At 39.6% G+C, this 23,163-nt stretch overlaps 1 protein-coding gene across 1 annotated transcript in view; it reads right to left on the bottom strand.

Annotated features, from left to right (window-relative positions):
* Positions 1–21,969, bottom strand: part of LOC135465562 (Golgi apparatus protein 1-like) — a 29,548-nt gene extending 7,579 nt beyond the window's left edge. The window contains exons 1-17 of the mRNA XM_064742808.1: positions 21,643–21,969; positions 20,552–20,581; positions 20,073–20,159; positions 18,758–18,988; positions 18,109–18,354; positions 14,485–14,665; positions 13,300–13,529; positions 12,538–12,659; positions 11,104–11,211; positions 10,424–10,574; positions 8,305–8,442; positions 7,883–8,032; positions 5,982–6,092; positions 4,312–4,400; positions 3,800–3,914; positions 3,144–3,236; positions 1,398–1,469 (exon numbers count right to left, since the gene is read on the bottom strand). Of these exons, the coding sequence (XP_064598878.1) occupies positions 1,398–1,469; positions 3,144–3,236; positions 3,800–3,914; positions 4,312–4,400; positions 5,982–6,092; positions 7,883–8,032; positions 8,305–8,442; positions 10,424–10,574; positions 11,104–11,211; positions 12,538–12,659; positions 13,300–13,529; positions 14,485–14,665; positions 18,109–18,354; positions 18,758–18,988; positions 20,073–20,159; positions 20,552–20,581; positions 21,643–21,867 (2,379 nt within the window). The 5' untranslated portion in view covers positions 21,868–21,969. The remainder of the gene's footprint in view (positions 1–1,397; positions 1,470–3,143; positions 3,237–3,799; positions 3,915–4,311; positions 4,401–5,981; positions 6,093–7,882; positions 8,033–8,304; positions 8,443–10,423; positions 10,575–11,103; positions 11,212–12,537; positions 12,660–13,299; positions 13,530–14,484; positions 14,666–18,108; positions 18,355–18,757; positions 18,989–20,072; positions 20,160–20,551; positions 20,582–21,642) is intronic.
* Between the last annotated feature and the right edge of the window lie 1,194 nt (positions 21,970–23,163).

Below are 23,163 nucleotides of genomic sequence, written 5' to 3'. Positions count from 1 at the left end.
AGGAAACTGGGAAGAAACCTTTCACCACATATCAGCCAGTCGGGCAGGTTTATGGGTGGGGATAACGGAAGTATGGGAGGTTGCCCTGCACAGACCAAAGGAAACTGGGAAGAAACCTTTCATCACATATCAACCAGTCGGGTAGGTTTATGGGTGGTGATAATGGAAGTTTGGGAGGTAGCCCTGCACAGACCAAAGGAAACTAGGAAGAAACCTTTCACCACATATCAGCCAGTCGGGCAGCTTTATGGGTGGTGATAATGGAAGAATGGGAGGTAGCCCTGCACAGACCAAAGGAAACTAGAAAGAAACCTTTCACCACATATCAGTCAGTCGGGCAGCTTTATGGGTGGTGATAATGGAAGAATGGGAGGTAGCCCTGCACAGACCAAAGGAAACTAGGAAGAAACCTTTCACCACATATCAGCCAGTCGGGCAGGTTTATGGGTGGTGATAATGGAAGAATGGGAGGTAGCCCTGCACAGACCAAAGGAAACTAGGAAGAAACCTTTCACCACATATCAGCCAGTCGGGCAGGTTTATGGGTGGTGATAATGGAAGAATGGGAGGTAGCCCTGCACAGACCAAAGGAAACTAGGAAGAAACCTTTCACCAGATATCAGCCAGTCGGGCAGGTTTATGGGTGGTGATAATGGAAGAATGGGAGGTAGCCCTGCACAGACCAAAGGAAACTAGAAAGAAACCTTTCACCACATATCAGTCAGTCGGGCAGCTTTATGGGTGGTGATAATGGAAGAATGGGAGGTAGCCCTGCACAGACCAAAGGAAACTAGGAAGAAACCTTTCACCACATATCAGCCAGTCGGGCAGGTTTATGGGTGGTGATAATGGAAGAATGGGAGGTAGCCCTGCACAGACCAAAGGAAACTAGGAAGAAACCTTTCACCAGATATCAGCCAGTCGGGCAGGTTTATGGGTGGGGATAACGGAAGTATGGGAGGTAGCGTTGCAGAGAAGGAAAGAAACTAGGAAGAAACTTTTCACCACATACCAGTCAGCTGGTCAGGCTTAAGGCAGGACGAAACAAAAGATATAAAAGGTATGTGTACCTTATGAGGGAAACTAGGAAACCTTTCATCATATATCAGCACCAGCTGGTCAGATGTATGGGACATACATGTAACAAAGTATTTCTTGTGGAAATAAAGGATCAACCTTTTAATAGATAGACAGCACTAGCTGATACGACGGTTAAAACGTTTTTATCATCAAATAAAAATAACGTATGAACTGAAAACACCACTGCACAAAATAAATGTACAAAAAAGTATATCATTGTGACACAACAAACAGGGATATATCAAAGGAGATACTAAAATCTTTGATATGCACATGAATTTCACAGAACTCAAATTTTTGTATGCACATCAGCTTACCTCTCTCACAAACAACAATTTTTTGCAGGGTTTTGTTAATTTCTTCTGGTGCTTCTTTAGACACTCAATCACCTAAGAAAGAAAATCAACACCTGAACAATTAAGGTAAGTTTTTGGTACATAAATTTCTACTACACATGTACACGCAGATGTTCCAGTAACTCTAACAGACTGTATTATATTCAACAAAGTTTTGTGACCATTAGCAGTATTTTTTCTCTTTGCTCTGGCAAAATTCTGTGAATACCTAATTCAAAATGTATGTTTCATATGTCTTAGTCCATGCATTTTGTTCACCACCACAAAACACTGCCTTCAAAATAGCTAGAGGCTACATTTTTAACAGTACAAGATTTAGATCAAGTTTGAAATCCGGCCAAGCTCTGTTAGAATATCTGATGGTTCACCCAATGGCAACTGGACATCTGAAAGTGTCCACCTAACATCAGAATATCTGACAGTGTCCACCTAGCATCAGAATATCTGACAGTGTCTACCTAACATCAGAATATCTGACAGTGTCTACCTAACATCAGAATATCTGACAGTGTCCAGATGACATCAGAATATCTGACAGTGTCCACATGACATCAGAATATCTGATAGTGTCCAGATGAGATCAACATATCCGACAGTGTCCACCTAACATCAGAATATCTGATAGTGTCCAGATGACATCAGCATATCTGACAGAGTCCACCTAAAATCAGAATATCTGATAGTGTCCAGATGACATCAGAATATCTGACAGTGTCCACATGACATCAGCATATCTGATAGTCTCTAGATGACATCAAAATATCTGACAGTGTCAAACCTAACATCAAAATATCTGACAGCGTCCGGATGACATTAGCATATCTGACAGTGTCCACCTAACATCAGAATATCTGATTGTGTCTAGATGACATCAGAATATCTGACAGTGTCCACCTAACATCAAAATATCTGACAGTTTCCACCTAACATCAGAATATCTGATTGTGTCTAGATGACATCAGAATATCTGACAGTGTCCACCTAACATCAGAATATCTGATAGTGTCCAGATGACATCAGAATATCTGATTGTGTCTAGATGACATCAGAATATCTGACAGTGTCCACCTAAGATCAGAATATCTGAAAGCGTCCAGATGACATCTGCATATCTGACAGTGTCCACCTAACATCAAAATATCTGACAGTGTCTAGATGACATCAGAATATCTGACAGTGTCTACCTAACATCAGAATATCTGACAGCGTCCAGATGACATTTGCATATCTGATAGTGTCTAGATGACATCAGAATATCTGACAGTGTCCACCTAACATCAGAATATCTGACAGTTTCCACCTAATATCAGAATATCTGAAAGTGTCCACCTAACATAAGAATATCTGACAGTGTCCACCTAACATCAGAATATGACAGTGTTTAGCTGGCATCAGAATGTCCAGCAGTGTCCAAAATAGAGGCTTAATTTCACTTTTGACAAATGCATTGACCTCATTTAGGGTGCTTAAAGATGGACACATCTAAAAACATTTACATGTAGTGTGCATCCTTGAAAATGTAGCTTTTCTAACATCCCCCTCAATAAGATTTACATACATTATTTGGGACAACAAAGTAGCCTTGTAAGACCTTAGGGTTGCCCTCTCCATAAAGATAGCTCAACACTTTTTCTATGATTTTATACATAACAACCTAGGGTCATGTTTGAAGTTTGGAGACAACTATATCCTTCATGTAAGACTAACCTTGGCTCTACCAGGCTCAATATGGTCACAGAATTCTTCCTTATCTCTCTGACAAACCTTCTTCAGGTCAGGATCAAGTTCAATATTTTCAGACTGCAAAGACAAACACAGTTAATTAATACACCTGCATCCACACAAAATCTTGTTTGTTATACAAACAAAGTGAGGCAGTTCAAAATGATGCACTTCCTGCAACTTTTTACACGATCTGAGCAAGAATATGGACAACAAACTTTGCTATAAACATAAAAATTAAATTTTTATTGTTTAACTCATTACATCTATGGCTATTATCAATCTGCAAACTTTTTGTCCAATGAAGAACTTAAAAACATCCCTAGTGAGTACAAAAAATAGACCTGTCAGATAAACTAGGGTTACTATCACTTCTCTCGCCCTCCCTCTATCACTTCCCCCTCTCTCCCTCCCTCTATAACTTCCCCCTCTCTCCCTCCCTCATTCTATCACTTCTCTCTCCTCCCCCCTCACCCCCACTCTATCACTTTCCCTTCCCCTCCCTCCCTCCCTCACTTTTGCGCACACACTAAATCCACCATGACCACACTGCCCACTGCTGTTTGGTACTAGATACACTGTCTACTATGTCACCATACACATAATTAACCCAACATGGAAAAACAAAACAAAGTTCTCACCCTCTGCAGAAGTTCAAACCTCAGCTGTCTGCGACATGGTTTTGTTATCCGATGCTTTTCCTCAAACAATGTATCATTTCGCACGATTTCGCTCAGGCACGACACAACATTATATCTTTGGACAGAGGAATTGAAAGTCATATAACATACATGTATCTGATGACATATGCTAAATGATTCAGTGAATTAAGAGTCACACAGAGCCACTTCATTTTGCAGAGAAATACAACAAATCACATACAAATACCTACTTATAAAATGTTCTATAATATCTTCTACATCCTGCCCCCCTCCCTCCCACCATGATGTACAAGTTTTCAAATATTACAGATGGAAATATATTATATCTGATGGCAATCATAAGCAAAAAATTATGTCTTATTTCAAGTGCTTGGGGGAAAATAACCATATTAAGGTCAAATGCAGTGAACTGATCCGGCACTACACATACAAGTGATGAGTAGGAAATTTTGCTCCACTGTTTTATCACTGATCTATATGAGAGGACTTACTTGGTCTTTTTATCTTTACAGTAAGTCAGCACTGACGTTTTACAGTTCTCCTTGAACTTGTGGTTGAATCGAAAATCTTTCAATGATGTCTGAAAAAAAAAAAAAGATGAAACTTTTTTTCAGTTAGTTAAATTGAAAACCTTTCCATGAAATATGACAAAAGAATAGACAGCTTGCAGAGTGTATAGCCCTATCATACTTATGTAAGGTTTCAAATACCCTACATCCTCACCAAAAATGCATGAAGCACATGTTTTGCTATATAAGAGAAATATTATCTGACCTAGACAGGTTACTTTACAGTTCATATGTGCCCATACCTGTACAATACATTTGAGTCTTGCAAATCACATGAATTATCTTTACAAACTGTGTCTAAAGTTCTACTTTACGCGCTAAATTTATTGAGGATTTAGAGCATCTCCTGTACAGATTAACAGGAAAGTGCCATGATGTATTGGCCTTCTTTATTTTGGGAATAAGTTGAGGCAGCAGATACAATTGCTATTAAACGTCGCTGATAGATTTCCTTATGTATTTATTTATTCAATAATTTATTTATTTATTTGATTGGAGTTCTATGGCCTACTGAAAAACATTTCGATTTGTGATATGCGACAGCGGCCAGCATTGTGGTGGGAGGCCTAGCATTGCATGGGGAAAACCTATGACCATCTGCAAGTTGCTGGCAGACCTTCCCACTTAAATGTATGACCAGAGATGAAGTCAGCATGAGGATTTCTACATAGCCAGAGTGTAAAAAAACTAACCGGAGGGAGGGAGGAGGGGAGGGGGGGGGTCGGTCGGACGGATTGTGGCCCAGTGGTTAGCGTGCTAGAGCTGCAGAATGACCCTGGAGGAGTCTCTAACCACTGCAACTCATGAGTTCAAGTCCAGCTCATGTTGCCTTTCTCCCCAGCTTAATTCGAGGCACAGTCTCATAAGTTAAATATTCCTGAATACAGCATAATCATATAAGTGCTTAAATAATTTAATCTGCCAGCAACTTGGGGATGGCCGTGAGTTCCTCCTGTGCTCTGAAAGGTTTCCTCCCACCATAATGTTGGTCGCTGTCGTATGCGTGAAATATTCTACAGTGTGGCATAAAGCACCAATCAAATAAATAAATAAAAATACTCTTATCTCAAGTATCCAAAGAATTATGTCAACGGACACCTGAAACAAGTCTATTTACATGAGAACATTAGTGATGAGGCCAAGCCAAAACAAACCCAGGTGTGTTGCATGGTTTCAAAAGGTCAAACTTGTCTAGTGGTGGCAGTGATGTGAGTGAGTGTAGGGAGCGGAACTTCACTATGTTGTGAAGAGTATACTTATTGTTATTATTATACTAATATACAGCCCTGAGAGCTCTCCCTTGCTCTTGGACATTCTCAACATCTACAGCAACCAACATCAAGGAAGAAGGAACTATTAATGTAACACAAAAGTTCCCATTGACGCTTTCTCAGTCGATACTTATTTATTTATTTGATTGGTGTTTAACGCCGTACTCAAGAATATTTCACTTATTTGACGGTGTCCAGCATTATGGTGGTCTTAAATAATACAATATTTAATTCTATTCTCAAGCCATGCTTTTAGTATCTGTTCTACGTTTCTCACAAAGATGTTGCACAGGGAGAGGTTTCAAGTAAATATGAACTCACAAGTTGATGGTGTTCTATCCCAGCAGCACATTTGCCATTCATTTCAGCATGGTTTTTGTTCTCAATAAGACACTCCATGATGTCCTCCTCATCTTCCTCATCCAACATATCCTGTGAATGTAATCAGAACATCAAAGTAACATATCTGGTGAATGTAATCAAAACATCAAAGTAACATATCCTGTGAATGTAATCAGGACATCAAAGTAACATATCCTGTGAATGTAATCAGAACATCAAAGTAACATAACCCGTGAATGTAATCAAACATCAAAGTAACATATCCTGTGAAAGTAACCAGAACATCAAAGTAACATATCCTGTGAATGTAATCAAAACATCAAAGTAACATATCCTGTGAAAGTAATCAGAACATCAAAGTAACATATCCTGTGAATGTAATCAGAACATCAAAGTAACATATCTGGTGAATGTAATCATTTCTGTGAAAGAAATCATTAAATCAATTCTACATATCCTGTCAATGAAACCTATAAAATCAATCCAACATATTCTCTGAATGTAATCAAAACATCAAACTAAAACACTTTGTTAATGAATCAAAAAATCAATTAGCAGACACAACAATTCCTCAGTGATTACGTAACAAATCTGGAGGACTTCATCTGGGTCGGTATTTTTTTTACCCAGACACTTTAGCCACTCATCAAATTTTGAAGCCAATACTATTTTTCTCAGCCATACTTTATCAGCAGCCATGACTTAATCTTTCTGACCAACTGATTGAATGGGAGCAGAATCCATATGACTCTTGTTGGCCTTCATCCGTAATTCGTCTCATATGTCTTGGTGTACCGCAGACTTGGTTTCTACTAGCTATATCTGGAGTTTATTCCATGCTACATTTAGAACAATTGCCCTCAAAATAATGGGCCAATGTTTGGGAGCGTGTTTTTTTTTTTTTCGTTTTTTTTTTCAACAATCAACCAATCTGTGTAGGGTCCTACTAAAATGTAATTTCCTCCATCAGTTTGAATTTGTTAGAAAATAAATTCGTAAAATTAGTTCATTTAAATGGGGAAATATGATCAATACATTGAAGTAACACAGTATGACAGGAGAAAACCAGACTACGTACACATTTATGTGACTGAAAACATTTTGAAACATTTAATTTTATTTGTAGATTTCTGTCAAGTAAAATCGCCGTGTGACTGTGTTGTTGTTGTTTCGCCGAGACAAGGACGTTTGAAATAAGAGTAAATGAACGTTTTCACGAGAAAAAAAATTCACTAACAAACCCAGAAAACTCTCATGCCTGAAAAGCACTAGGAGAACTTTGCCAGGTAGTTTTTGTTTAGCACTAGTACATTTCTTAAAGTAACTTTTTCTTTTCGCCAAAAACGTTCACACTTTTTCAAAGTTCATCGACGTTTCAAAAAACTGTTCTAAATTTGCGACAAAGGAGAGCACCAACAGAAGCCCTGAGAATGTGCATCAATTTGGAATGAAAATGGTTCTGGACAACACCAGGTTCTGTTCCAAATTTGATTTGATGCCCACTGATTTCAATCCCTATTAAATTTATTCTGCTACCCTCACACCAGTGTAAATGGAAGAGTGAAACAGATAATTATTGTTTTGATCACTCACTGTTTTAGCACTTCAAACAGGGAAGAGATTGGAAAAAAAATAAAATAGCCTCTCAAAGGGCTGTTTGGACACTCTCCGCTCCCAGCTTACACTGGTCTAAGTGGAAGAGTGAAATTATTGCTTTCATCGCTCACTGTTTTAGCACGTACTTCAAACTAGAAGAGATGGAAAGAAATAAAATCTGGGCATACAGCTCAAATAAAATAGCCTCCCAAAGGGTGGTTTGGACACTCTCTTTCACATTTCTGGCTAACCACCTGGTGTAATTGAGAGAGATATTTTCCCACCTGACAGAAGATTTTAATCATGGGCATACATGCCCTCATCAGGATAACGTCCAGGTTAATGTCAGCGTCTTCTGCCTCTGTGAAGTTACTGACGGCCTCCTGACAGTCCCCGGTCAATTCATCATACCTGTCCTGTAGACAGCGCAGCTCCTGAAAACACAGCAGTTAATAATATGTATCTTTTTTCATTTAAATGTTCAGATTTCATTTAAATCATTAGTGTTTTATACTTGAACTATATGAATTCTATTTCACTGTTTAAATAAAAAAATAAAACAGATGTAATGCATATTATTTATTTATTTTTTTTTAATAATTTATGTTATGCTCTGACAACATGAAAGCCTTTTTATCTTTTGTGGTTCAAAAGAAGCCACTGGCATAGCTGTCAATCACTGTAGAGCACACAAATCAAGATTTACCTCTCCCTGGCCAGTTCCCTCAGAACAGAATTGACCTAGATCCTGTATACACTGTTCTTCTATCTCTGGCATCAAGTTGATGCTCATGGCTCTCGTCCTCATCACACGTTTCACCTCGTTACGACAGCTGCGCTCCACCTGGTGCAACAACAACAACATTGGCAACGTGCAATCAGAGATACATTAGACTGATTGAATAATTGGTATTTAATGCCGGGTTCAAGAATTTTGCACTTAAGAGCAGTGAGAGGTGAACACAAAAATGCAGCATCCTTCTTCAAGGACAACACAGTCTCAGTGATTCAGTGCATCCACCATCTGGGCCAGCAAAGGCCACAAATACATCAGGCAGTAGGTACATGTAACTCACCCAGACAGTCTCAGTGATTCAGTGCATCCACCATCTGGGCCAGCAAAGGCCAGAAATACATCAGGCAGTAGGTACATGTAACTGACATAGCCAGTCTCAGTGATCCAATGCATCCACCATCTGGGCCAGCAAAGGCCACAAATACATCAGGCAGTGGGTACATGTAACTCACCCAGACAGTCTCAATGATCCAGTGCATCCACCATCTGGGCCAGCAAAGGCCACAAATACATCAGGCAGTGGGTACATGTAACTCACCCAGACAGTCTCAGTGATCCAGTGCATCCACCATCTGGGCCAGCAAAGGCCAGAAATACCTCAGGCAGTGGGTACATGTAACTCACCCAGACAGTCTCAGTGATCCAGTGCATCCACCATCTGGGCCAGCAAAGGCCACAAATACATCAGGCAGTGGGTACATGTAACTCACCCAGACAGTCTCAGTGATCCAGTGCATCCACCATCTGGGCCAGCAAAGGCCACAAATACATCAGGCAGTGGGTACATGTAACTCACCCAGACAGTCTCAGTGATCCAGTGCATCCACCATCTGAGCCAGCAAAGGCCACAAATACATCAGGCAGTAGGTACATGTAACTCACCCAGACGGTCTCAGTGATTCAGTGCATCCACCATCTGGGCCAGCAAAGGCCAGAAATACATCAGGCAGTGGGTACATGTAACTGACACAGACAGTCTCAGTGATTCAGTGCATCCACCATCTGGGCCAGCAAAGGCCACAAATACATCAGGCAGTGGGTATATGTAACTCACCCAGACAGTCTCAGTAATCCAGTGCTTCCACCATCTGGGCCAGCAAAGGCCACAAATACATCAGGCAGTGGGCACATGTAACTGACACAGACAGTCTCAGTGATCCAGTGCATACACCATCTGGGTCAGCAAAGGCCACAAATACATCAGGCAGTAGGTACATGTAACTCACCCAGACAGTCTCAGTGATCCAGTGCATCCACCATCTGGGCCAGCAAAGGCCACAAATACATCAGGCAGTGGGTACATGTAACTGACACAGACAGTCTCAGTGATTCAGTGCATCCACCATCTGGGCCAGCAAAGGCCAGAAATACATCAGGCAGTAGGTACATGTAACTCACCCAGACAGTCTCAGTGATCCAGTGCATACACCATCTGGGCTAGCAAAGGCCACAAATACATCAGGCAGTGGGTACATGTAACTGACCCAGACAGTCTCAGTGATCTAGTGCATCCACCATATGGGCCAGCAAAGGCCACAAATACATCAGGCAGTGAGTACATGTAACTCACCCAGACAGTCTCAGTGATCCTGTGCATCCACCATATGGGTCAGCAAAGGCCACAAATACATCAGGCAGTGGGTACATGTAACTGACACAGACAGCCTCAGTGATCCAGTGCATCCACCATCTGGGCCAGCAAAGGCCACAAATACATCAGGCAGTGGGTACATGTAACTCACCCAGACAGTCTCAGTGATCCAGTGCATCCACCATCTGGGTCAGCAAAGGCCAGAAATACATCAGGCAGTGGGTACATGTAACTCACTCAGCTAATGACATCTGAGCTTGTGGTAGTCTGTGCTCAAACCAGCATATACCATAATGGTATGTTTCTTACTTTACTCATTATAGTTTTTTTAACCGGTATTTCAAGAATGTTTCAAGAAAGCAGATTTTATGACATTTTCTTGTCTCTAATTTACAAGTTTTTGTTACAATATTTTGCTCAACTGATCTTTCATCTGACCTTATCGTGGTGTACGATATGTCTGTACAGACAAGGTAGGACAAGAGGGCCCGGGTCCAAATCCGTAGATCCCTGAACAACCCATTTGTCTTGTGCTCCACACAGTCGTGCAGCATCTTTGTGACAGTGCTTGTACACACGGTGATCCAGTCTGTAACAACAAACACAAAACAATGATGGATTGACAGACTGGCTGAAGTAATGTCCCCTAGGACTTCCTGAGAATTAATGGAGAGTAGAGAAAATCGTGTAGAGAAAATATTTCAGCACTTTCATGGATTCTATAGAGATCTTACCAATCCAGAATGTTCATTCTCTGTTAGTTTTAGTCTCAGTGTCTTACGTACATGCAAACAGCCCTGTCCTGTAGCCTAGGTCATGTCTAGTCACAAAGCACTGTACACACAAACACAAAATAGTCCTGCCTTAAAGTCTCTGGTCACAAAAGTACTGTATTTACACACACAATATTGTCTTTTCAGCTGCTTAAAGTCTCTGGCCACAAAGTAGCGTATTTCCACACAAACAACAATACAGTTATGTCACCTATTTGAAGTCTCTGGCCATAAAAGTACTGTATTTATGCACACAACACTAATGTCTTATCACCTACTTGAAGTCTTTGGCTACGAAGGACTGTATTTTTTACACATATAGAAAAATTCTGTTTTTCCACCTACTTGAAGTCTCTGGCCACAAAATACTGTATTTCCAGCAAATGTTCAGCACACTCATCATCATTGTCCAGAATGTCTTTCTCCAGTTTCTCCATCAGACAACCCATTACTCTGAAATAAAAATTACATCCATTTAACAAGGCATTCAGACAACACTGGTAGCTCACCTGATTGAGTACTGCAAAATGTTCAAGTCAGGTGATCTGTTCCAATACTGACCTTTAAACCAAAATGCGGTAGAATTATACTGTCATACACAGATATTATTCTCTAATAAGATCTTGTCATAAAATCAACAAGAAAGGCTGTTTACTGTATGCAAAAAGATTGTACAGCAGTGTCTTTGTATGTTATAGAATTCTGTATCGTTGCTATGGCAAAAAACGTCATTGTGGGCAGCGGTCTTTGATGTGCAATTTGCAAACTGCATTTGGCAATCCGTGTACTATGGGGGAGCAATCGCAACCCTGTGAATAGCTGAGCAAATGTTGAGCTATGATAGTAAAAAAAACTTCCTTATGGGAAGATCAAGCACCAACTCGCTAGAGTGACCCTTCATATACAAATCACTATCCACAACTGGCTATGATTGGCTTAGCAAATACTGACAACAGTCACTGCCACAAATATCAGTTAAATTTGGCAAAGTACATGAACATAAACCTTGTACAAAATAGTTTCCTGAAAACGTAGCTATAGAGACACTGTGCCAGAAACTGTAGCCCTGCATAGAGGGTTTCTAGAGAAGATTCTACTGAACATCAAACACAATCAAGTTTATATAACAGGTAAATGTTTACATTAAAAGTCTATCAATCGAAATGGACTACAAAACATTCAGAAAGCCACTAAAAGTTCAACCCTTCATCAGTAGGTCCTTAACCCTTCATTTAAGTACATGTATGTACATTTACACACCACACTATACCTGAGACTAGAGAGCTAAAAAAACAAAAAAAAAAGTTAAACCGTGAATCCATGTATGAGAGCTCATTATACAGGAGCTGAAATAAAACAGGTTAACCGAACACCAACACAATTCCCCCTCTCACGCTACTTCGTACCGGCGAGGTAAAATTGTCAATAAAGCCTGCTTTTCTTTGTAGTGAGCATCTTTTTGACCCAATGGAAGTCCATACAATGAGTAATTGATCACTTCACTTGTTTGAAAAGCGTTAGAAGTTAGTGTTTGTTAATGAATTTATAACTGTAACGCATGCTACATTAATAAATTACTTACATGGATTTTATATTCAATGGCACTTATTTTTGCGGAAATGTGTTTGCCTCCAAATCCGCGAATGTTAGTACCACGCGAATAAAAAGGCATTTACAGTATTTGCTTTCAGCACTACTAATTTCCGTCCTAAAAATGAGAAGAATTAGGGTATACATATTTGGTTGTGCTGTCTTTTCTATAAAATGAGTACCACTGACCTAGCATCCCCTGCTGGTATGTCCCCACAGTATTTGATCACAGAATCACTACAAGCCTCTACCAGGGATTGGTCGATGCGAAAATCCTCTCCAACGTCAGCCTCCTTTAACAAATCCTCGATCTAGGAACACATAAGAAAAAAAACATGTTCTTCATCTAAGACCACATACAAAACACAAATCTCAATCTGACAACAGATACAAAGCACGCGTCCTAAATCTTCTTACAAATACAAAATGCAAATCCTCAACCTGATAACACAAAAAAATACATTTCCTAAATCTGCAAACAAATAATGTACAAAACACTTGTCCCAAATCTCCTTACACATACAAAACGCAAGTCCTCAATCTGATGATAGAGACAAAAAATACATTTCCTAAATCTGCAAACACATACCAAACAAGTGTGCTCAAACAAAGAACATGAAAAATCCCTTCTTATAACATACACACCAAACAAGTCATCAACTAGTAAACAAAAACTAGGTCTCAATCAGACAAAAGCTCATTCCCTTCTGAAAGAAAGACAGAAAAAACAGAGCTGAAAAAAAAAACAAGGAAAGAACCACAGCTGTTTAACACAAATGATTAAATGACTGAAAAAATCACACATGTTTAACGTTTCCATATTTGAATGTATGTATATAGGCTTGGGTTTAACATTGTACTTAACAATTTTTCAGTCATATGACGATGAGGAGGCGGACCCTCTAACCATTAGGCCACAGAAGGGGTTGATTCAGTATTTGACACACTCACTGCTCTCATACAAATCTCTCCGAGTACATGGTCATGTCTCTCGCCTGGTTTTCGCCGTGCCTTGCTCATCAGGCAGTGAAGAGTTTTACCTCCCGCCCCTAGGCCATCACAGAGGGTTCCGATCTCGTTTTGACAATCCACAACAATTTCCAGGCTGATCTGGTAATCAGACATCAAACTTTTTCGCCACTCGGTCATCTCTGCTACACACTTACCAGCGACATGTCCACCTGAAAAGTATGACAGTAATGAGTGTTGACATATCATGCAGGCTTCATACAAGTATGCCTGGCAAAAACAACAAACAATGTAATCTGATATATTCATGAATAGGGGAGAAAACACACCTAAACAACCACAGCCATTTCTTTCTGATGTGCTTGGTAATTCAACAAATCAATTTTTGCTAAATGTTAGAATAACTGGAAACACAATGTAGGGAATTCACACCCCACGCACTTAAGACAAGACAGTGTTTGGGTGACACTGCAAGTACACACAGCTACGTTCTCGGGTTATAGAGATACCTCGCACCCAACTGATCTAAATTGATAGCATGGTAGCAATTTCGATTTTCTCACCCTCTGAGATGTCTCAATTATGCCATATAACAAAGACAAAAAGTTCTGTTGGTATGTGGGATACCTTATCAATGCATATATACATTTAGTCCAGTGTTGCTTTCTTTTTAGTTCCATTTGTTTACTTACCTATTTCACTGGTACTTAACTTCATACTCAATAATTTTCAGTTTATTAAACAACAGTGGTCAACAGAGACTCCTGATTTAAAGTCTAATTGGGCAGGAAATGATCTGCCGTAAAGAGATCAAAATTAGTGCTGAATTTGCGCATTTTTCAAGTTCCACTTTCAATGTATTATGATGAAACTGATATCAGAGTTTAATGTGAAGCTACTTTTTTCACACTTAAGGTCCTGATGGCCTCCGTGATCTGTTGGTTCCTGTTTTCTTAAGGCCTATTGGACGAAGCTTCAGGACAAATTTGTATGAAGATACTGAGCCATTAGTTTCGAAGATCCTGTGGACAAAGTTATATTACATCTATATGATGGCTGATGGATAACAGACAACAAACAGGACACACTAGCATAATACATCTGCCCTATTTCATCGTTTGGTGGGGGTGGAGCAGAAGACACAATGAACTGATCAGCCCGGCTAACCTGTTTTCTGGACTCCTTCCAGACACAATAAAATGGCAGCACGCTTGGCAAACATCAGGTTAGGACCTCCTCCTAAACACTTGTACTGCTTGATATCCTCGTCACAGGCATCAGATAACGTCTTGTCTGCTTTGTAGTTTTCGCCAATCAGTCTCTGTCGTATGATTAATCGCTGCCGACACTGAAAGCATAAAATCCACAGGTTACTTTATTTATATGATTATTTACTCAGTACATTACCTGGCAAAGTCCATGCGCCTCGTGTATAATTGTTCATTGCTGTATGTATATAGGGTCCCGCCGAATTACCTCCCCTGTGGTCACTCTTACGTTTGCAAGGTGCATATTCAAGAGTAAACCTCAGAAAATGGCTAAGGGCTGGTTTCAGAGTTAAAGATAACATAAGCATAAGCTAGCTGAAGACTCTGATTAGTTTGGGACAGATTTTAATTTTGTAAACTTATTCGGAAAGTCCAGGATAAACTGTACAATATTTCAAAAATAGTTTCGCCTAATATTCTGTGATTCCTTGTGTCTGGCTGTGATTCTTGGTAACTGGGTGCAGCTGGGGGGCAGTGAGAGGGGGTGTGTGTTCTCGTGATAGTGCATACGTGACAAAACAAATAAATACACTCACGCTTCAATGAGGAACAAGTACCATATCTACATGTCTACTACCAGAATGCACGTTTGACATAAGGTCCCCATAACCAAGTCGTACCAAAACACACGGAGGGAGGTTAGACGATGGGTCGGTAAACAATAGGCCTGCACTGACAAGTGAACAAGTCTTTCACAGCATTACCACAAAATGTGTTTAGTCTAAAGTAAATGCGTGTTTGAAGATAATTCACGAAGATAAATACAACACTTAACTGCTTCAACTTACTAGGGTTAGGTTCAGCTCTTCAGGTTTGTTGTATTAAGAAAATCCTTTTTCTCGCAATTTGTTCTAATCAAAAATCGTGATTATCAGAAACCCTGACGATCTAACAACTGTGTTCATTATACTGAAACTTGGGAGGGGGAGATGTCAAATTATAATCAACTGAGTACCGGTATTCAGATATAAATGACTGAGTTGCACCAATATCAGGGTTAATCCCACCTTTCACACAGCTCTGGCTGTACTCTTTGAAGTATTTAGACCCGTCAATAACAGTAGAGGTCCGGCCCGATCACCTGGTGTTTTATGCAATTATTTTAATTTCTTTTCATTGTGAATGAATTACGTGGGTTGTATAAATGACTAAAATACGTCACTATATGACTTTACTGAAATGGTTTAGTAGAAATAAAATCAGTCAAAATAAGTCTCAAGAAAATGTATATGTTTTTCACTGGGCACATGGCTGTAAGCAAATTTATAGACCTCGGTCTGCTAGTCTAGATTTGGTGGGAGATTTGATAGGCCACTATTTCAAGGGGGCGGGTCCATGAAAATAAATTCATCTGATTCATCAGCGTTGAAATCGGTAAACTGTCAGTTACGTCTAGGCATCATCTGATTCATCAGCGTTGAAATCTGTAAACTGTCAGTTACGTCTAGGCATTTACGTGCATGTGACTCTGAGTTCTCGGTCAAGTGCATCGCAATCGGCTGCCACAAAAATGCGAAAAACAAAGCTTGAACACATGGTACATGTAGTTTCGGAAACATTGTCAAAGTGTGTTTTCTGTGTTTTGCTGAAGGTGCCTGATTTGGTAAGGTGATAAAATAGAATTCATCTGAAATGGGAGGAGACTTCGATTGTAACTAAATAACCTGTGTGTGAGCCGTGGTAAACTTCGCTGCCATTTTACAGAAAAATCAACGACTGATACTTACCACTCAGACCTATATACCGCTGAAATACATTTGTATGCCGATTTGTTAAATCTATTTAAGGGGGGGAACACAATTCCCAGGATAACTCTATCGCTGGGCTACCTCAACGAAATCTGAACAACTAAGCATTCATCCATTTAACTGAGGCATGCAAGTGTTTTTATTTATTTGATTGGTGTTTTATGCTGTACTCAAGAATATTTCACTTATACGATGGTGGTCAGCATTATGGTGGGTGGAAACCAGGCAGAGCCCTGGGGAAACCCACGACCATCCGCAGGAAGCCTGCAAGTGTAGCCTGGCAAATTTAGCCTGTCAGCCAAGAGGTAATACGTCTGTTTGCTGACAAGCGTGGAAATGCTTTAACAAATTTTCGGAATTTACAGGTTTATTGCAATTTTCGCTTGATACTGTCTTCATCATAATTCAGGAGTAAAAAATAAAAGTGTGAGTGATCGGCAAATCTTCAAGCCTCTCTGTCTTAACAAGTAGTTGACCCCATGCGATGCGGATTATCAACCTAAGCCTTGATGAAGTTTAAATTAGGGATGTCAGGGGATGTTGAGTAGTTATCCTCATATGCCATGCTGCCTCAACTCAGCCGGTGTGACAGTAGATAATGGGAAAGATTTCATTTACTGCAAATTATTTCACGGGCCCAAAAAAAAAACAACAAAAAAAAGTCAACGACCAACTGATCCAACCTTGAGAACAATGGCTTGTTACACACAAAAAACACTGTTTTAATGACGGTATACGTGGACTAGTGAAAGTGTAAACACCCTTATCTCAGTCCCTGCCTAGGGAGTTCACCGCATGTGACGAGGGGCAACAGCTATACCATCACTGGGGATTACTGCACAGCTGGGGGTTTATCACTTTCCCTTTTCATCTCCACCAGCAACTCAAATCGAATGAATTTTACGGCTAACTCTATGTGAAAGACGGTATGTGTTTTATTACATCCATTTTGAGGTAATTTAAAAATGCTGGAGCTAATTAAAAAGACAGCTAAAAAGACAGCTTCGGTGAACTCCGTCAAATAAATTTATTCTACCTAAGCTAAAAAATATCAATTTCATTTTACATCCCTCAAACACTGATATGTTCTTTTTTTAACAATCCTTTGCCTAGAAAAATATTTTTTACAGTCATGATATAACCTCCATAATACATACTTTAATAGGCCAGGTTCAAACTAATCTCGCATTACGTCATGGTCGCTGTCCTCTAACAAGGGAGGTAATTCAGAGCAGGCCTAATAAAGTGTTTAACACAAACCTTTAAACCTTAGAAGCATTCCTCACAATGCCTCAAAATACACTATATACAACAGCAGTCCGTTCCATCAATGAGCCACAAAGATAATTGAATTGATGTTTTACCACATAATACTGAATCAAGGAATTGTGTAATGAAAAGTCTGCAGAATTTGATGTTTTAACACGTAATACTGAATCAAGGAATTGTGTAACGAAAAGTCTGCAGAATTTTATCTACACCATGGTGAAAAGTTGCCAATATTATGAAACAGAGACCATCACATGAAATAAGGTCAGGTCAACAACCAAAGAAACAAAATGTGATCTGAAACATGATTTCAGTCACACACGTCAATCCATTGATTCAGGAAATTTATTTTTTTTAACTCTGGTTTCATAGGACAATCTGACAAATATATTTGAGGTGATTTTCAAGCTTTACATGGTTAGCTTTCATTACATGTACATACACAGAAATTTGCTTGTTAACAGCTAGAAACTAAAACTGGTGTATAATATTTATGATTACTGTACCTCCTCAGACATGTCTCGCTCAAACTTGTGTCTGAACAGACACTGGTAGATTCGTCCCCCACCACTAGGTGTCTCTGGACACAATCGCTCTCTATCATCACGACACGCATAAAATAGCGGCCGGTCAAGATGATAATCGTCTGCCTGAAGCTCTGCGATTCGCATCATCTGGAAGCGACAGCTGCCGTTCAGATACTTGATGTTGTCTTCCAGACAGCCTATCACAGCCCCATGCGAGCGTAATTGCTGAAACAACAACAATAACAGCATGTTATAGAAGTACGTATGACGATGGGCTTTAGGAACCACATTCTTATTGTTAAGGAACTAGAACGCCACCAAAAATTCTTCCATGACCTCATGCTAATTAAAAGTGCAAACAATAGAAAACAAAATTGCTTTGACAATTAAGGAAAGCAATTTGACTATCTTGATCGCGGTCATGTAACCCTGCTTTCTTGACACTGGGCCAGCTCTTTGAGGCTAGGATTTGGGGGTTTTCTCCAATTTTCAAGAATTCAGATAATCCGTGAATTGGATAATTTTGGGCAAATACTATCCAAATGAACCACAGAGTCACCCAATATAGGGCATCAAACTGTCCTGCATGTCAGGTGACACGAATTCCCTCATCCAACAGAGAACTTACAGCTTCCTGCTCAGCTTGCAAGGGAGATCCAAACCGGCCACATTTTGTAGCAACAATATCAGTGTGACAGCTGTCCAGCAATGGTTTCAACAAGCGATAATCACTGAACACGATACTCTCCATCTTCACTAAAAACTGTCTGCAATGTTGCCCAGAAATATTGTGCTGATTTTCCATTAAGCACGGAATTATCTGCCCTTCTCCAGGTTCCAATTCCCGACATTCTTCCAGCTGAGAATAATGATAATACAACATGAAAGCTATATGCATTTAAAAAAGTATCTGTTGTGGACAGTCTTTTCATACATGGTGTTTCAGTGTGTTATTATGGTAATTAAAGTTTCAATTCAATACCATGAGCTGTTCTGACAAAAAAACGTGGAAAACCAAAACAGACAAAATGGCCCAAAACTCGAACATGATCTATAAGTCGTCATTTAGTAAGCAATGTAGCCTATCAACTATAATACATGTATAATTGGGGGCTTCCGTGGCTCAGTTGGTTAGCGCGCTAGCGCAGTGTAATGAACCAGGAGCCTCTCACCAATGTGATCACTGTGAGTTCATTTCCAGCTAGGGAGGTCTTCCTTCAACCTGCGGATGGTCCACGTTTCCCCTGGGCTCTGCCAGGTTTCCCCCCACCATAATGCTGGCTGCCGTCGTGTAAGTGAAATATTCTTGAGTACGGCGTAAAACACCAATCAAATAAATAAATACATGTATAATTTAACGAACATCTGGGAAAAAGTTCGAGCATGATGACAACACTGATTTATTACGGACTGACGGACTGACGAGACTACCAGTGCAATAAGGGAAAGGTAAGAAATTCCTGTACATTGAAAATTGCCACCATTATTCATCAGCAACCTGAGCTGCAGATTTCCACATGTATCTTAAAGCGTGTTAATCAATGCATTGATAACATATACAAGATTTGTAGCGATCACTTAAGTAGCTCCTTCTAATTAGGTAAATTAAAAATGGCCAACAAAATTAATATTCACCCATCTGAGTTTAAGATCTGAGAAATAGTAATTAGGGGTTCTAAATCTCAGTCTTCAAACCTGTATCAAAAATTCGTCAACAATATACAACAATTAGAGCTTTGTGTTAATCACTTTAGTGGTATGTGCAATATGAAGAGTTTCAGTAAATTAAAGATACCCACCAAAATTACTGACTAATTATGTTAATATTTAAATCAAGAGGTAATACACGTATTTTGACCATTGTAATATGAAATAAATCATTTAACTCTCTGATAACGAAACAAACATACAAAACCACGGGTCATTTTATCTGTTTCACTCACCATTTCAAGGTCATGTTTACACACTTCCCAGGAGGCCGACTCAAACCTGATGTCTGCGGTCAAGTTCCGCTTGTACTGCCACAGAAACTGTCCACAAGAGAAAGAGAGAAAATGTAGGGTGTGATGCACATTTACACCAGGCAGGAGACCTCCGTGACCGAAGGTTGTTAGCACGCCAGCACGGCACAATAATCCAGGAGCCTCCCACCAATGCGGTGGCTGTGAGTTCAAGTCCAGCTCATGCTGGCTTCCTCTCCGGCTGTACGTGGGAAGTTCTTGCAACAACCTGTGGATGGCTGTGAGTTTTCCCTGTTTCCTCCCACCATAATGCTGATCGGCGTCGTATAAGTGAAATATTCTTGACTACAGCGTAAAACACCAATCAAATAAATAAATATAACAGGAATGTTGTCCTTTCGCCCAAGAGTTTTGTGATGATCGAAGTGGATTGTGATAAATACTCAATTAATCATACTCACATGCTGACATTCCAAAGTGACCTCATTGGGCTGTAAAAATAAAAATAAAAAATATAAAAAAAATCTTTAAAAATTTCATTAAATTCCAGAGAGTTAAAAAGGTAAATAAAAAGAAAATCATGGTTTATTGCAAATGAGGAAAAGTTTTTACAAAATATTTTGCTCTTCAGGCATATTTTATATGCCAGTAGTAGCACAAGATGTCAGATTCAATTAATGTTTTCAGCTGTTTTGAAGAGACGTCATACTATTAACAATGATCATATTCAATATAAATTGTATCCTAATACACAGAATATTGCCAGCGTTAATGTGTAGGCCTATTATTAGTTATAAAAGTTATAAGTTCTGAAAATCATGTCACTACAATGATTTTTACTCAGTATCATCGCCATTGTGTAGCACTTTTATGTAAGCAGGCCCACAAACATGCTCAGGTGTAACTTACATAACACGTCTACATCATCCAATCCCGGTCTTACACTGATATGACGTATTCATCTACATGTAAGTAAAAAGTTGATCGTTCTGTTGTGACGAACAGGTATAAGATAAAAAAAAAACTAAAAAAAATTTCTACATAAAAGTTTCGTTTTCATCAGGAATATTTAGTGCTAGCAGTGTAAATTCATGATTATAAGAAAGATGAACTCTCTGTTTGTCTTTCTGTTTCATCTGGGATTTATAGATCCCAGGTTTCATTTAAAGGATATCGGAAACGCTTTGGTTTTATTCCTTAATGCACGGATTATCACGTGCAATAACATATAACAGTACAAACAAATTTTTCAGCTTTCACTTTCGGAGGCTAAAAATGGCTTCAAAGATCAGTTTTCTTAAGGCCTCAGCAGTCATTCCGGAAATTAAATAGCTCTCAGCCTTGACATCAACGATGATCCTTGTTCAAAATAAACTGTGGGTGACAGACTAAACGGGTCTGGCCGAATTGGAGCGATGGTGCGGGGAACACACCAGATGAAGGCGGGTGTAGGGGCGCTAGGGGAGCGCTCAGCTGTCCAATATCTGATCTGTGTAAATGTCACCTTGCCCACATTTAAGTACAATAAAAACTGAACCAGGCCTAGGCTTACCTTTACTTCATTTTGAAGACATTCAATCAGGCCTAAATTGTTTTGCGCAATGCTGGATGCACACAATTTCTTAACGTCCCTTCTACATTCTGGAGACTCTGCAATGCTGACAAAGGACCCTTTGCTAAGATGGAGTTGTTGTTGATGCTGTAGCCCAATGACAGCAGGTGGTTGCAAAAGTGTCGGTGCTAACAGATATAACAGAACAAATCCGTAAGCCGACATTTTGTTAAGTCTAGTAAAACTGAGTCAGTTAATCTGTACCTGGGATAAACAGGCGTAAGCTAGCCAGTATAAAATCTGTCATATTCTTCCAGTTATGTTCTATTACGTATTTGAGCATCCGTAGGTCATGCGTAGCAAGTGACCTACATAGGCCTCTATATGTGTACATTTACATAACGTGTAAACGTGTCGTAATCTACGGTACAGCTGGAGGTGCAATTAATTTCTTTCTAGAACTCAGGTGATACTCCACTGAAACTCCCCTTGCTGAATTTAGACTTGGACTATTACATTACCCTAGAATTGTGCCAAATACTAGCCCAAACTTAGCCCTAAAATTGTGCTAACAACTAGCCCTAGGTCATGTAGACTTCCAGGCGGACAATTTCAACAACAAAAAAAAAAACAAAAAAAACAGGCTCGAACCCTACCTTATGTTTGCTACTCACCGATTCCCTAAAACACCAGAAATGTAAAATGTTAAAACCAGAATTGGCAAGCCATCGATCAACAGTAATCCAGATGTTTAAACGTTTAGTGAAATTGTCGCCGTTGATCGTCTGAAATTCACGCGTACATGGGTCCTTCAAATATGATTTAAAAATTTCATTTTCTGATACAATTAGAGTATTTTTATTGAAAATGTGACATAAATTTCTAATGATGCCCTATGTAAACGCTGTCCCACGGCATCCACTGTCACGTATAGGTGCAAGCCAACCATAAGGCTGTCACCCTACAAAATACCGCCAAATATACAACCAGGAGAGTCACGTGTGTGACCACGCGTGGGTGCTTCGTAAACTTTCAGAAAGTCATTATTGCACACTTGAAACAGAAATATAAATTCGCTGACATAACAAACGATCTCAAACATATTCTGTGAATGAAATGAATGATTATGGCTTATCGCCACGTCGGCAATTTTGCACCCATATTGTGGCGATATATATTCCGTGCGTGTGAACCCATAATATATTCTCAAAGAGTGTCGACTGCATGCTATGTTGAACACTTTCGCTATGCATTGGCCATTTTCCCGAAAGAAAGATTTTTGGTTGAAAGTTTTCCAGAAAACGACGAAACGACGACATGAAGTTGGGGGTACAATTAAATCACGATTTTACACATTTACACAGAGGAAACTATATATCTATAGGCCTAATCTTTTTTTTAAGCACTTCGATATATTAGATGTTCATATTATTTCAAAGCAAATACAGTTAACCATTTATAAGTCGTCATGTTACATAAGCGTGTTATCAACACCCAGAAAATCATTTCCTCGGGTGACGT

This window comes from Liolophura sinensis, chromosome 5 (assembly GCF_032854445.1).
Source record: "Liolophura sinensis isolate JHLJ2023 chromosome 5, CUHK_Ljap_v2, whole genome shotgun sequence".
NCBI lineage: Eukaryota > Metazoa > Mollusca > Polyplacophora > Chitonida > Chitonidae > Liolophura > Liolophura sinensis.
Note: the sequence above shows the minus strand (reverse complement) of the source record. Positions and strands in the feature narration are given on the sequence as shown.